Source organism: Manis pentadactyla, chromosome 7 (genome assembly GCF_030020395.1).
Source record: "Manis pentadactyla isolate mManPen7 chromosome 7, mManPen7.hap1, whole genome shotgun sequence".
In the NCBI taxonomy this organism is placed as follows: domain Eukaryota; kingdom Metazoa; phylum Chordata; class Mammalia; order Pholidota; family Manidae; genus Manis; species Manis pentadactyla.
Window position 1 is genome coordinate 67,234,460 of NC_080025.1, and position 16,196 is coordinate 67,250,655.

The 16,196-nt window shown below is 34.9% G+C and overlaps 1 protein-coding gene across 1 annotated transcript in view; it reads right to left on the reverse strand.

The window, feature by feature from the left end:
• Positions 1-16,196, reverse strand: part of SEMA3E (semaphorin 3E) — a 237,140-nt gene that overhangs the window by 44,772 nt on the left and 176,172 nt on the right. The window contains exon 5 of the mRNA XM_057504462.1: positions 3,513-3,606. Within this exon, the coding sequence (XP_057360445.1) occupies positions 3,513-3,606 (94 nt within the window). The remainder of the gene's footprint in view (positions 1-3,512; positions 3,607-16,196) is intronic.

Consider the following 16,196-nt stretch of genomic DNA (forward strand, 5'->3'; position numbering starts at 1 on the left):
AATGGTGAGTTTTAAATTACACCTGGAACTGGCAATACAAATCCAAGTTAAAACAAAACATTAAAAAAATAAGGCAACAGAATAGAGAGGGCATGATGTAAGGGACATCCTAAAGTTACTGAAAGTGTCATCAATTTAATAAGGAGAATACTATATTATATCAAGCATAACTGATGGAAGAGTCAGCTAATATTTTTCCTTCCTGGCCAAAATGACATATGATGTAAACAAACTATTTCCTGACTTTTTATTTGGCCAGTCACCCAACCTTATAATTTAGTGGCAAGATACATACTAAGCATCTTTGGATGACTTGAAAGGTATAGGCAAGTAAGGTAGCAATTCATTTTACTAAATAATTCATGATTTCAATGGATTGTCTTTAAAACCAGGTTGTAATATCTTATATTCTTCAGTCAGTTACTTAAGACCATTTTAAATATAATCACAGTAAGGGGAAAATGTGACTACACATGAAGAAATAATGCACCTGTGATATGAATTTATATGCCACCAAAATAAATTATATTAATACAAAGTAGCATTGGAAGAACAATCCTAATTAATATATCATTTCACTTCAATTGGTTTCTAAACATACAGAACAGAGCTCAATGGGAGCTTGTTTTATATCTCAAATCCTGTGTCACCCAGAGTCCACTGCAAGTTACTAACATTTCATTTCAAGACTACAAATTTTTTTAAAAATGTTTGTTAACTTGTTTCTCATCTAGCAAAAATCCTTCATTTTTTACTCAGTTTTTCAGTTAACTGAACTGAACTGCAATGAAAATTGTATCTTAAGAAATTATTAGAACTTCTCTGATTTACAAGCATGTGGTTTTGTTTACGGACCTTGCTAGTTTTATAAGTTTGTTACAAATTTGAGTTTCTTATCATGAAAGCGCATCTTCATGTGAACAGACACTGAACATGAAGTGTGACCTCTAACAAAGAAACAAAGATGGTGCGTGATCTAAAGATTATCATCTTTTTGCTATAGTCTTGTCCTAACTCAACAGAGAACATATGTGGCCATAAAATACCACACTAATGCATTCTTTCCCTGTCAGAGTAAGCTACATTGAGGTTTTTGCCAAATTCCAACTCAGGTAGCTACATTTTTCCAGCGCAAATTCCTGCTGCTCTTTCAATTGGGTGAATTATTTCGACTTCCTCTCCTTTAAAGAGCTGCTGGCTCACATAGGTTATCAGGTTTCTACCCCAGTGGCAGCTACATATCCACAGTGAGTGAATGATGTCTCAGAGGTACTTTGGGATGAAAGCTAGTGGATAAATGTGAAGAATTATATTTTTATTTCTTCTCTTTGGAGGGATTATTCTACAACTTTTGTGTTTAGCTTGGAGGGCTCTCATGATTTGATTTCTCTTCAGAATAAGTGAAACAGCCACCCAGATGGCAGGCACTTCACATCTCAGCGCAGTGTAATTCGATTTGGAAGTTCAATGAAACTCACTTGGAAATGTCCCTCCAGTAATATTTCCTCTCTTAAAAAAATCAGCTTTAAATTCCTGGTTTCATGCATAAACAAGCTCTGGGGAGGTTTAGTGGTGAGTGGCTCAAGAAATTAGTTTTAACCTTTTGAATGAAATGTTAAAAATAAATGGTGTTCTTATCTCTTTAGGATTAAGAAGTCATGTTTACTGTATAATTTTTAACTCTCAATACCATTTATAATATTCTTATTAATAATATCCCAAATCTTATTTTTTGTTTGTTTAGAAGCCCAGTTAGTATTTCATTCTGTCAATTTTTAGAGGAGGCCTATTCTGTGCAAGATGCTGGTATGATGAAAGATGATGCAAAAATCTCTTTCAGATATATTTAAGTCTTAAAAAGCTCTAAAAACATTAGAAAAAATTGGATGAGTCTCTCTAATGCATGTATTTTAATTCATTTGCTGACAATCTTCTAGGAATTTCTAACATTTATGAATCTGGCATTCAACAAAAGTATCATTCCTAAGGTTTTGATGCCTACTGTCTAAACTGATAAAGGCAACTCTATTTTCATATTTAAAACCTCCCTTCCTCATGTTCTGTTTACACACACACATATATACATACATACACATGGGACAGTAGAGCAGCTCGAGATACTTTAAAATAATATTTTTCTTTAACATTTTATTCTTTAAAAATATTACATCTTTTGTCAAGCCCTTGAAAAATTTGATTACTATGTGAATTCTCATCTTACAGCCCTTTCAAATTATGTTGAAGTATATTAAACTTTAAACTTTCCTTATTAATTAGAGCTAACATAAGAACTTTGCTCTATAAATAAATAAATAAATATATATATATATATATATATATATATATGTAAAAGCTTTACTTGTTTGGACCTGAGTGCCAAGATTGGGATGGGGGAGAGTAGAAAGTGGGATACAAGTCTCATAAAAATCAACTGTCTGGAATAAGTTCAGGGACTGTATTGTTTCCAGAATACACAGGAACATCTGTATCAACTCTAAATCAAGCATAAGACATTTTGATTAATCATCAGTGGGGAGTTTTAAGTTTTAACCCTTTACTTAGAATAGGAAGTCTCTACATGCTATTTTATACTCTCATTTCCTACAAACAGGCTAACCTAATATTAGCATATAACTAAGTGTTGCAAAGGTAATAACAGAAATTTTTACATCTGCACCATACCTATAGCAGAACATCTCAACACTTGAGAAAACAGAATGATTCCTAACAGCACCTGTGTTAGGTGTCAGGGATTACTATCTTCAGCTGTACAGTTGGGACCTCATCCATCTGTCTGTACCATCACAGTGCTAGAGTACTTTGAAAAGTGTGCCATTTTCAACCCCAAGTAGCAAAAAAGATAGAGAAAAAGTATGTTTGCTACGTTTTAAGAGAGGTTCTCAGGTTCTTCATCTAATTAAATTGAATCAAATTGAAATCTAGATCAGACATTGCCAGCTTATTCTATTATTCCAAAGTGGACAGACATAGAATGGTAGTCTGAGCTGGTCAACCACTATAGTTTATGTTCTAGATTAGCAGGAATACAAGTAAATTACTTTGAAGTTCTCAACTGAGATGACTTCCTGCTGAATTCTACTGATACAAAGAAAGGCACCAGGAAGAGAATATTAGAAGTTCCCCTAGTCACAAATTAAAATAAAAAGAATTAACATATGCTATAACAGTTTAGTTTCTCCAGCTAAATTTTTATAAAGTACTCATGTAATTGCATTTTATGAATAGTAAACAGCCCAATGCAAGATGTCTTATATCAGATATTAAGTAACAATGTGCATTTTGAGAATGAGACACACATAGTTCATAGCAGCTGCACTTATTTTAGCATCAGATTGGCTCAAGTCAGCATGGCTTGAAATTAAATATCATTGCTCTCAGCACCAATAAATAAATATGACAAGGCAACATATATAAAGAAATATCAAAAGAATCTAACTGCAGTTTCAAAATCAATATGACTGCAAACTGATATCTGCAGCAACAATAATTACCAATTAAGGTGGAGATGAAGGAAGAGCTGGGATCAAACGGACATTGGCCCCTTCCTTTCTCAGATCTGTGTGATTCCAGGTGAAACAGGGGGTCCTTGAAAGAAAAACCAGAAAAGCCAGTATGTATCTGCCAATTTCAATAAGAATTTCATTGACAGGATGAAACACAGGAAATCGTGATTTCTTTCTACAAAATAGGTATTGTAAATAGGACACCAGTGAGTAACATCAGGTTAGTCAGGACCAAACTGGGTTTTATAAATAAATACATGGGTTTCCAGCTTCATATGGGTTTTCTCATTCCTCTTTAAGAAAGTAGGCAGGTGGTAAATAAAAGAAATTAACAGTTATTAATCATTTGATCATACAGCATTTTAGCATTCTGAGATGTGGTATCTGAGATGTGAGTTAGGTTTCCAAAGGAATGGAAACTTGCTGGAAAAGGGTTCCTTAAAAAGGAAAGTTCAATAGTAAACAGGGTAATGGGCTTTTTTATTCCACTAAGGCCATTATTGATTTTTTTGAAGAGTCTGTAAGAAAAAAAAATGAAAAACTTTTCTATCAACAATTTGGATTATTTATTTTCAATCATTTTTATTCTTCACATCTTCTCTATATGGACATCTAGTATTTATTTAATAATTTAGAAAATGATTACTCATAAATAAATACTGGAATGCAGATGCATAAATAAATGCCATATTATGAGCAATTTTTCAGCTAGGACTCACACAAATGAGATACTGAAAATAAATATTTCCATAAAAACTACTACTTTATTGGTTCCTTTTGCAAGCACATAACTACAGAATTTTTCACTGAATGTCCTCAGATTTCAAAATTCTCATTGATGGATATTTTTGTAATTAATCTCCATTAAGTGTGCTATAAATGGTTTGGGTAAAAATAAAGAAGTTGGGAAAGTGGCAAAAAATCAATACAAAAGTTTTGTAGAAAAATAACTATTGTGCAACAGATAATATGTTGATAACTTCCCATGGCATCTATGAATAGCTCTGCCTGTCTGTGAATCATGAACCTATAAACAATCTTCAAGCTCTGAGTAACCTCTGAAAGTTGCATGCGCTTTTCTCAAACTTGATCTTGACTTTGCTTGTCTCCCATTCACTCCACATTCTCTCTCCTGCCCCTTACCTCACCTTTCTTATTTGACACATTCTTCTCGTTCTATGATAATCTAAAATCAGCATTCTGATCCTTCCATTCTAAAATGGTTCTGGCAAATGCAGAGTTCACCTGATCTGTGTAACCCTTCAGTCTTACCCTTGGAATTGAACTGTAGCCTACAGAACAAATGTGGCCTCCTGACCTAGAGGTGTGGCTAAACTGATATTTTTAAGCCAGAAAAGGAGAGTTTTATCTATACAGAGACTTTATACAAATTAGTAGAGAGCAAGAACGCCAGTAAATAACTTCAGACTTTTTGTGTTCACTTCCCACAGATGACAAATTTGCAATGACACGAGAAGAAAACTTTTCTCCAAATGAGAGAGACTATGGGTCTGGCCAGCTCACACTTAACGCTAAAGGGGTTTCATCTAAATTTGCAGTACAGACCCACACTATTATATGGAGGAGGAAGTGATCAAGGGTGTGAATGTAGTACCTGTTGGACCCTTGAGTCATCACTACTTGGAGGAATATTTGGGAAAAATAGGTAGTGTATACATATTTTATTTGTTTTAACATAGTCAAGTGTCCAAATATTTGGTCACCGAAAAGCATTGAAGACATATATCAAACTGTTCTCTTAAAGCACGACTTCTATAACTTCAAAATTCTGGTAGACTCAACTTTTTACCTTTAATGACTAATGAAGTTGATTTATCCAGCAGACATAATTAGACACCTTAAACACTAAAACTGAAACTGCAAAAGAAGAATAAGTATGTTGTTTATTTATTCAAGGCAGTACAATATATTCACTTAAATTTAAACTGTTAAGCGGGTGAAACAGAAAATACAAACTAGGAATACTAAGATCAAGAGAATCTCAGATTTTTAAAAACTGCAGAGTTAGGTGAGGGAAATGAAGTCAGTTTCTTAAGACAAGTCACGGGTTTATTTTAAGTATAAATGGTAATGTAGGCTCCAGAGGCTATTGTTGATTGGTGAATTTTATTCAGCATATGTCTGAGGAATTAATTATCTAACATAACAGTTTGCATTCTAAAATGTCTTCCACTTGCAAGAGAAATTGACTGAATCAATAGGAAACTACTCAGAAAGAAACTTATAACCCTAACAGTCTGAAAAAAATTAAGTGGAACCCAGAATCAGCTGGAGTTTTTAGTTAGAATTTTTGGTTAGGTACAATTCTGTGTAATATGTAAATCTATTTGACTCTATTAAAGGACATACTCTTCCATGAAACCTCAAATTGGAAACTGAGAATACATGAGTAATGAATAGTGATACTCATACATTCTCAGAGATCAATGCCTCAGGTCCAAACTTGAGTGAAATCTTACCATCTTTCTCTAGAAGACTTCAAATACTTATCTTTTTCATTTACTTGATTAATGGCTGAAACTACCTCAACAAAGAGTTTTAAAAAATGAAAAAGATATTAAACTTTTCAGTTTTTTACATCACTATCAAAAATCCATTATTTTTGAATAAAGGATAGACATAGCTATCATTTAAATTTTTTAAATGATATCTTCTGCTGTTTCTCACTTTTTAGCCCATGAATGACTAAAAAGAGAAGGAAGGCAAATTACTGGAACATCCTTGCTTTAGATAAGCACAATTTTCTTTAGGTACAAAGAGATGAAAAGTCCAAATCTTTAGAGGATACAGTAACTTCATCCAAACACTGATTAATGATACTCCAGGAGTACAGAAATACATATTATAACACAGAATTATTTTATACAATAATACAAAAATGGAAGAAATGTCAAATGGGATTGTAGAGTGTAATGCTTCTTAAATTTGAAGACCATCATAATACATGTTTTAAAGACCATATTTGTAGCAAAATAATGAAGAGTTGCTTTGGACACTTGGAAGTTCTGTAACTGCTCCTTCAGTTTGTGTGTCAGACAACATTCTGAACTACATACAGGTTTCTGAATATCTCTTACTTGGGCTTATCAGTGTGTTTAGGATAATAAAGCCCATATAATATAAAAAACTCAGCACAGACCTAATCACCATCAGGAATCCTGTCTGACCCCTCTGTCAGCCCTGGAATCACTTCCTTTTGCTTTTTGTATCCTCCCAGAGCATCATATGAATCCCTTTTGTATATCATTTACTTCTCTGTATTATAATTGTCTGTTTGATTCTCTTCCCTACCGGTTTACAAGGTTTCCTTGAGGATATTGCTCATGTGACATTTACCTTTGATCGCCTGTATCAAATAAAATACCTGGCACATAATAAATGCACAACTGTTTATGTTGTTTGAATAGACACTACATTTCCAGAAACAAATCGTTTTCTTCTCTCTTTTCTTGTGTGGGCTGTGTCTATTTTCTCATAGATTAAAAAAAACTCACAAAGCAGCTGTGGTTAGGTCTGTATGGATTTGAAACTAGACAATAAATACAAACTATTATGCTATATATGCTATGCTGTGTATGCTTTCTTAAGGCTACCTTTAGAGCAACATCATTGCTCTATTATTTTTATATTTTGATTGCCATTGGCTTGGGAAAAACTGATTAATTTGGTAACACAACGAAAGGAAGAATTGATATGTTAGTAAAATGTTCCTGCCTGTTTAATGAGGACAATATATTTTTATATATACTTTCATAATTTATGATAGATTCTTTCCAGGATTAATATGTCAAAGACTAGGATAAATATAACAATTTAATATTTAATGGCAGCTATAAACAGTAAAATCAAAAATTGAAGAGTTATAAAGATGATTTATTTTATCTCCAAAGACCTTATTAATGACAATATGTAATCTGAGATGATATGGAGGTGTGACATAGAGGTACAATAATTTGTTAGCTAATGCTTCTCTTTTCCCACATGGGTGATTTTTTTAAAAAAATGAGAATAAGGCATTTTCTTGATAATGTGGTGTATGATCATGAAATTTCAATAATGAATTGAGAATCAAGACTGAGTTATTAATTTTTATCAAACTAACTTGGCAGTTTTTAATAAATTAATTGATCTTCTATTCCATGATTTTACAGCAGAGGCTTTCTTTACCTTGTTAAGCTACATGTGACAGAAAGATACACTGATCTAATTCATCTTAATTCCTCAGGACTCAACATATTCGTTTTGCAACTTTAAAAACTGAGATGCGAAAATTGTTGAGAAGAAGTAAAAAGAAAGAAAATGTATCATAGACTGGCTAGTATTGATAGGATGGAAAGCAGGCAAACCCCAAACTTTCATTGTTCTGTTTCTCATAGACCAAGCTAACTACAAAATTTACAATAAATTTAAGAATGAAGTTTCTCACATTATTTTGGGAGTCCATTATGGTCTTAAAGGCAGTGTTTAATTTAGTGCACAATCCAACAAAATACTAAAAAGTGAGTAATACGATTTTCTTCCAAGCAGTGGAATTCAGCAACCAAACCAAAAGAGAACTTGAGGCATGATGACATTGTCAATGACCCTGAAGCAATTGCTTTTATGGTTCAAGTCATGTGCAATGTTGGTGTTTAACCCTATTGAGAATGTTAGCCATGACTTACCCTGGCTTTCCACTATCTGTATTTTAACAGCTGGAATTTCTTTCTGAGTAATGTGGCTTAAATTTACAAGACATCCCAAGTATTAACAGTGCGGGCTGCATTTTCTGTTTCAGTGTGAAATGGGGTTTTTCAATAGGTCTTCTTGTGCTTGAGAGAAAGCAGGACTTGTAGTTTACAGATGGGGGCACATGCATTTGCTCTTCAAAAACGTGTTTGTAAAGAATACATGGTAGACCTTCCCAGGAGTTTTCCCCTTTATGTCTCGAGGTGAGAGTGCAGACCCCAGGAAGCCCATCATAAGCTATTTTCAGTAGGTGTAACTCGTTCCACATCAAGTAGTAAATGTGATGCCGATTAAATGAGTTTTGTATTATTAAATAAGCTTGGTAAAATGTTTAATACTATTCTTGCCCTTAGTGTCAATGGTATATTCTGAAAGGTGTCAGAGGAAAACTAGAACATTAACAAATACTTTAGGAAATCAAATAATCACCTATATTTTATTAGATATTTCTAAGGTTGAAAGGAAAAGTAGTAAAATATACAAGGCACATACACATATAACTGCCAACATTGAAAAAAGATGCAGCTTTGATATGTAAATGTCTAGAATAAATAGCCATAACATGCACTTTAATTATTTACATAACAACTATCTAATAAGCTGTATCATAAATTAATTTTGAATTTAATTCACTATACATTTTTTTCCTGTTCTTTTCCAAGCAATAAAAAAATTAAGGAATACTTGAAACATTTCCCAAAGGCTGAACAAACAAGCAGGAAAAAATACAAAAAGGAATTGAAACTGTAAGTAGTGTTTTGACATTAAGGCTGATAGTTTTGCATTTTTATTGCTTTTTTTCCTTTTTACTTTTCTCTCTTAAAAATTAGTACATATGCTTGTATCATACTTTAACATTTAAGCAGTACTGTTGCACATATTATTTTGTTTCACCCTAAAAATAAGCCTATGAAGTAAGACAGGGTCAATAACATTGTTCAGAAATATTATCTTCTTTTTACAGATGAAGAATCAGAGGCAGGGTGAGGCCTTGCAAGTCTCAAAGAGTATCTTCTACTTCTAGTTCCACATCATGGGACAGTATTACCCAGCCTACCCACCACTGTAAGTGGAGAAGGGTATATATGCCTCTGTTGGAGCACGTGGTTGAGTGTCCTTTATAAGGTACTTAATGCATAATCAAAGTTTGAAAATGTACAGTAAGATTTTTTTCTTAAAGAAGAATGAATTTATTTAATTAATATTTGGTTCTTTATTTATTCAATTATATGTGCAAACACTTTATTTCCTTTAATATTATTGGAAGAACTTGCAGCTGCTACCAAAATTTTTTTAAGCACACATGTTTAAGTAAATTCTAATTCGGTTGTGCTGAATTTTTAAATAAGCATTTGCTTAAACCTGTATTTGGAGGCAGAATCACCTTTCCCCCTCTTTTGTGTATGCTTTAGTGATTGTTTCAGGCTTCTACTCTCCTCCTCTCCCTGCATGCCCTCACCTTATGCCAATATTCTCTTAAAATCCACATTGATAGCACCTCTACTGGGTATGTGTGCCTGGGCGTGGTGAGGGTACCAGAAGCAAATACTCTTCCAACTTTAATTGTCATTCTGTCCTAATGCCTGTTTTTATTGGAAAACAGCATCATCCTTGCTCTTACCTCTTCTTTATCACCATCTCAAATAAAATGTCATTCTCCCTCTGAACATAACCTTTGGTACTTCCTTATAAGTATAATGGTCCTTCAGGACCTTCATGGTTTGATCTTAGGCTTTATCCCTCTTGACTTCCACCACCCAGCTGAAGCTCTAGCAGCATAAGCTGCTGAATTTCTTTAAAAGTTGTATGCATGATAATATTCATGCACTTTCTCTACATTTTCCCTTGAATAAAGGAAATTCACTTCTTCCTTTTCTCTACAACACAACTCTTACTTAACAAGAAAATGAAATTGAAGAATGGCTTTGCTGATATTCTCCATGACTTTCCCAAGCAAAATTTCTCCAATGGACCAGGCTACATTCTTATTATAGCATTATTGTCATTGCACTGTCATATGGACATTTGAATAATTCAATATACATTTAAGAAGCCTACTATGATCCAAGCATTCAGCCAGTACTGAATTAAGGAAGCATGGTGTATGTTATTCCTTTGAAACCCCATCAAAATGAAGCAAAGTAGCCTCTCTAATTGTCAATTTAACAAAGAACAGGTGACTGAACTAATATATAACACCTAAATTTTGTCATTCATCAGTATGTTAACTACACACTAATCAGTATGTTAACTACACACTAATGACTGATAACTACATTTTAATAGTGAATCATATTAGACAAATACACCACTTCAATGGCAGAAATAAAATGAAGTCTCTGGTATGTTCTTATTAACTGGCAGGAAGAGGAAGAAGGAGAATGAGAACAGGAACAGGAATTGGAATAACAGTCAAATGTTTTAGGAAGTTAACCAAGTGAAGATAAGAAAGGCTCTGATGATCCTGCTAAAGTCCCACAGCCACCTTCAACCTCAGTTTCAACACTCGTAAAAGAGATGAAATATTTCCATGCTGCTATATCCTATGGCTGTTGTGAGAATCAGAGGAAAGAATTAATTTAAAAAAGGCCCTTGAGAAGCCATAGAACTAGAAAATCTGAGCACATGACATACCCATATATGAAGACAAAGCTGATCTCTTACAAAATGTAAGGGTTTGCAACCAGGTATTTTATATCAAATCCAGGGGTACATAATGCTAAACTTATTCAGCATTACTTTGTGGTTTATGTTTTACAGTTAACTTTAAAACCTTGTTCTATATTCTAAGAAGCCAATATGGTATAAGAATGCACATTAATACAGATAGTATTTCAAAGCACTGTGGGTAAGTGATGGATTATTCAATAAATGATGTTTGGACAACTGGATTGCCATCTGGAAAAAAATAAAGTTTGATTACTACCTCATGTCCTATAGCCCTGTAGCCAAATTCCAAATTGATCAGCAATTTAAACATAATAAGATTATACAAGGAACAGAAAAAGGTGTAAAAGTTTTGTATGTAAACCTAGGTGTGGGAAAGGCCTCTTAAAATAACACACAAAATCCAGATAACAAAAAGACTGATAAACAATACAACTTAAACATTCTAGGAAAAAAAACTTACATGGAAAAAACCTCTTTTTACTCAAATAAAAAACAAAAGCTTTCTTTTTTCTTTATTACAAAATGAACTCATACAAATCAATGAAAGATCACAAAACAAATTTTTAAAATGGTATGGAGCCTTAAACAAACAATGTAGTCTTGGAGTATCTTCTCATTCTAGAAAACAAAGATGATATCAAAACTATTAGGGCAATCCCTCACTTGAAGGTACCTACTGGACAAAAATGGGAATGTTCACGATAAATTGAAATAAGCCCTAAATGAGCCTAAGAGTATAAAGAGCTGAATATTGGGGATATTTTCTGGAAATATCTTGTAAGACCACATTAGGAAATGTCATATTATTATTAAATACCTAGTTCTGAGATTAAGCAAAGAACTTTGGTATTGTAATTGTTTGAAAAATCAGCACAGCCAGTCTTCTTATAATTACAGCATTGGTTCTAAATTGATTCATTTATAGTATCATTATTTATGGTTGATTGTGGAAGAAGTCAAATTTAATGTGATAGAAATTCTATCACATATGTCTAATCAATCCCTAACTGAAATACCCAGTTAATAATCTGACTTTAAATTTACAACTCAGAGTGAAACTGCTATACCATTCCTTAATAAATTATTCAGGAAGCTAACTTGGACTCTTTTTATGTAAACAAATTATACAGTATTTAAAGCAGGGATGTACATTAAAAGACTGAAGAAAACAAAATTTTGCAGTAATTGGTATCATGGTCTAGATTTCAGCTGCTTAATAAAAAGCCAAAAACTGTAGGTGAATATAACAATGATTGTCTCTTTTTGGAGCAGTTATAGACATACTGTCCTTAACTATCTTATCTATACATAGACAAGTATAGATATTTTAGAAGCATTATGTACAAAAAACACTTTTGGGAAATATTTGTTCAGTGTAAATAGGTGTTTAATTTCTGATATTTCTGTATACTGTATGATAAAATGATTGCATGTGATATGCAATAAGCAATTGAATTAAATGGTCTGTTCCTTAGATAATCTATATGGTATATATATATGATCACTCATATATATGATCTAAATATGACAAAGTAACCATTTATATGTTTGAATGTGTAAAATTTAAATAGGAGATATTAATACGAGAGTGTTCTTTCCTATTAATTAAATATTAATATTAATATTAAAATGCTAAATTGGAGAATGCTAGAAATAATCTGAATAAACATGAATACTTTCAAAACTTTAACTGAAGGATGGAAGTATTTAGATATTTACAAGAAATGAGCCATCTTGACTCGAGGTAGCTTTAAGATCTGGATTTCTCTTCCATGCTGCTTTTCCTGTCCACCTTCACTGGGTCTGACTACTCTCACTGTTATTCTGACCACACACAATGAAACAAGAATCAAAATTCTTTTTTGAGGACAAAGATGCTTTTTATAAAACTATGAATATCTACTTTTCATGGGAAGGAAGTCATTGCCCCTTTTTAGTATGCAGACAGCCTTCAGAGCAATTCCTCATTTCTGAAGCCCTGCTTCCTTTCACTTGGACACATTTGAAAACTCCTCGATCCTATGAGTGTTCCTACTGCTGACTGAGTCAGACGTTGTCACAAAGGATCACAGTCCTGTGTAGAGAAAAAAGAAAAGAACTGCTGGTAAAAGGAAAAATAAGCCACCATCTGCACAGTACGAACTGGACAGCTGCGAGGGAAAGGACGCTTTCTGCAACAGCCGATGTGTCATTCAGCCCTGGCTGGCACCATACAGCTCTTGAAGTTAATAGTGTCAACAAAGGAAATTTTGGAAAATGGGCTTGATGGGCAAAGTCTTTCATACTTATGAGAGGAGTCTAAGTTAAGGGATTCCTGGCTTTTTCTCAGGGAAAGAGGAAATATACATATGAGGAAATGTCTCTACATTGTAGTGTTCGTATGTAGCTAGAGATGAGTATTCTGAAATCATTTTCAAAGCTAGTAATAATGAAACCCTTTCTGATTCTATGACTCCCAGGTCCCCATCTAATCTGCAGTATGCTTGAAACCCTGTTTCATGGCCTAGTCTTGAGTGTGAGAATCTGCTCCACCTTTTTCCTTCCATCACATTCCTCCCCATATCAAACCACAAAAATTAGCTTATTACACAGACATAAAAGGGATGTGAGCATATATTTAGCATTTTTTTTTTTGTATGGTTATTCTGGAGGTTCATGCCTATAGATAGAGAATAGAACACAACAGACAGAGAACAGACTTAAGCATGTTTCACTAAGATGGCATGATCGGCATGATAACAGAATGTAAATGAACACCGTACCTAACCTCCACTCCCTAAGACAGCACTTCAGTGTGCCCTTCACTGCTCTGGGCACAGTGCTGGGCTACATGCTCCAAAGGTGACAATTCATTTCTGCAGAACACGGGACACACAACCCTTTCACCTAAACGCTCTCCTTTATTGCTTATCACAAATCTTTAAGGTACATATTTAAATGCACAGTGACCCTCCAAAGAACATCTCAAGACAGGAACAGTGTCTTCTGGGCTCTAGATAGGGAAACACAGTTAGTATAACAAGCGCCTCAATGTGCAGAGTCCTGGAATAAGGCACAAGCTGTTATGAGAACAGGAAATGGCAACCTAATTCTAGTCCTGGAGGCAGAGTGGTCTGGGCTGGGGGAGGAACTGGTGATATTCTGGGATGTTCACCTAAGAAACAAACAAACAAAAATAAGTTGATAGAACGTTATACTAGGAACACTCATTCTGTCTCAGGTATTGTGCTAAGAACCCTGATTATTTGTTTGTTTCACTGTTACAACGACCTTATGAGAGATAATTTCATCCTCATTTTACAAATACATTTTTGAGGCTCAGAGATATTGAGAAACTTATTCTAAATCACACAGCTAGTGTTAGGAAGCTCTAATTCCTAAGTTTCTTAACCACTCTCCTACAAGAAGGTATTCTAGAAGGAGAAAAAAAAACAAAACGCTTCATGATGAAGGACTGTGTAGGAAAGGAGTGACTATAGCCACATTTGCAGAGCTGAGTAAGCAGGAGGGAGGGACGATGGGGAAGGGGCTTTAAAGCCGGATTGTGAGGGACACAGGCCTTCTCAGATAAGGCGATTGGACTTGGTTCCCTCGATGTACAATGGTACACCATGGATGTTTTGAAAAGACTTACTGTTTGGCAAAGTTAATTTGGAGGCAGAGATGGAGCTAGACTGAAGAGCAAGAGAGGACTGTGGGGAAGCCAGGGGAAGCAGTCGCGGGGGTGACGGTTCTGGCCGAAGGAGCAGGAAGAATGAACCGGAAAGACGGTTTACAGACACAGCTGAAAGTATCTTGCTACTGGCTCATCTGGGGGGAAAGTTAGGTTGACAACACCACACTGAGGTTTTAAGCATGGGTGAAAAGGAAAAGAGTGATATTTTTTAGCTTTGATAAGGAGCACCTAGAAAGGAAGGGAAGAATAGGGTGTCAAGGGAACATGATACATTTCATATTAGGAGTGCACCTAATTTACTGATTTGGGCACTTTTTAAATGGCAGGACCTAATAGAAACCTGGTATAGTCTATCAAAAGATATGTTAAGACCTGGAATTCAGATTTGTGAATGAACATGTGATGGCAATAGTTGGTGCCACTGCAGAAGTTAAAGGAATGAGATGACACCGTGGGTGTGGCTGCGGCTGCTGGTGACCGTGACAGCTGACAATTCGGTGACACTGTGCGTAGAGCACTCTCAAGGTGCTTTACTTAGACTGACTAAGCCCATCCTCACAATGACATAAAGTACTATTATCAGCTCCACGTTATGGAGAAGGACACTGAGGCCTGGAGAAGAAGAGGGACTGCTGTTGCTTTGGGTCTTGTCCTTCCAGAGAGAAAGAGAGAAAAGGTCAGAAAGACACAACCCAAGCTGGCAGCAGTGATTCAGCCTGGGGAGGGGAATGAGACTGGGGAAATGTTGCAGAAACACTTTCCATTTGACTCTGTTCATTAAATTCCTTACAAAGGAGAGGCAATGACTTGAATGACGATTAACGACTGAATAATATCACTACTATTAAATCCATAATCATGACTCTGGAAGAAAATGGACAACAAAAATGTATTAAAGCTGAAAATAATGCTTTCCCATAATGCTAATATTTAGAGAGAACCATTGTTGAGGCTGTGTTACATTTCCCTTCAATCTTTAGATCATCTCTGATAGCTTCTTTCATAGAGCTCATGGTATATTGAGTTTACTTGGCCATCAAACACATTAAATAGTTCATTCTATTTCCATTTCTTTAATAAGTACTTTTCGGTCTCCACTGCTGTGATATTTCAGGTGCTGAACCTTTTCTTTAGCCCTGAGGCTTGCTGATTTTTTATTTAGACTTTGCTGGAGTGAAGATGCTTCTACCAGCCAGGTTTTGTCTTGGAATGTGGTGAACAACCCTCCATTTAGCTCAGTGTCCTGTTCTTTTTTCTTCTCACATATTTAGCTGATGCACATTTTGTATGATCTCATGATCTCAACAGTGATTCTACCCCTGAGGGGAAAGGGATGGGGGTCCTTCAGCTTCCGAAAGGGAAACTCAGCAGAGCCAGCTGTGTTTGTACTTGTTCGTTTGTGTGTGTGTTTGCTAAAGCTGCTACCCTAGGAGTCAGTTTCTCGTTTGTGCGGTTTGGTGTTTGTGTTTTCACCTTCCCGCCTACACCTTTATGTTAAGGCCAGTCTCGGCATCATGTAAGTGATGTTAACCCCTCAGCCCTTCCCAGATGTTCTTGGCAAGCAGAGAAGTACTACT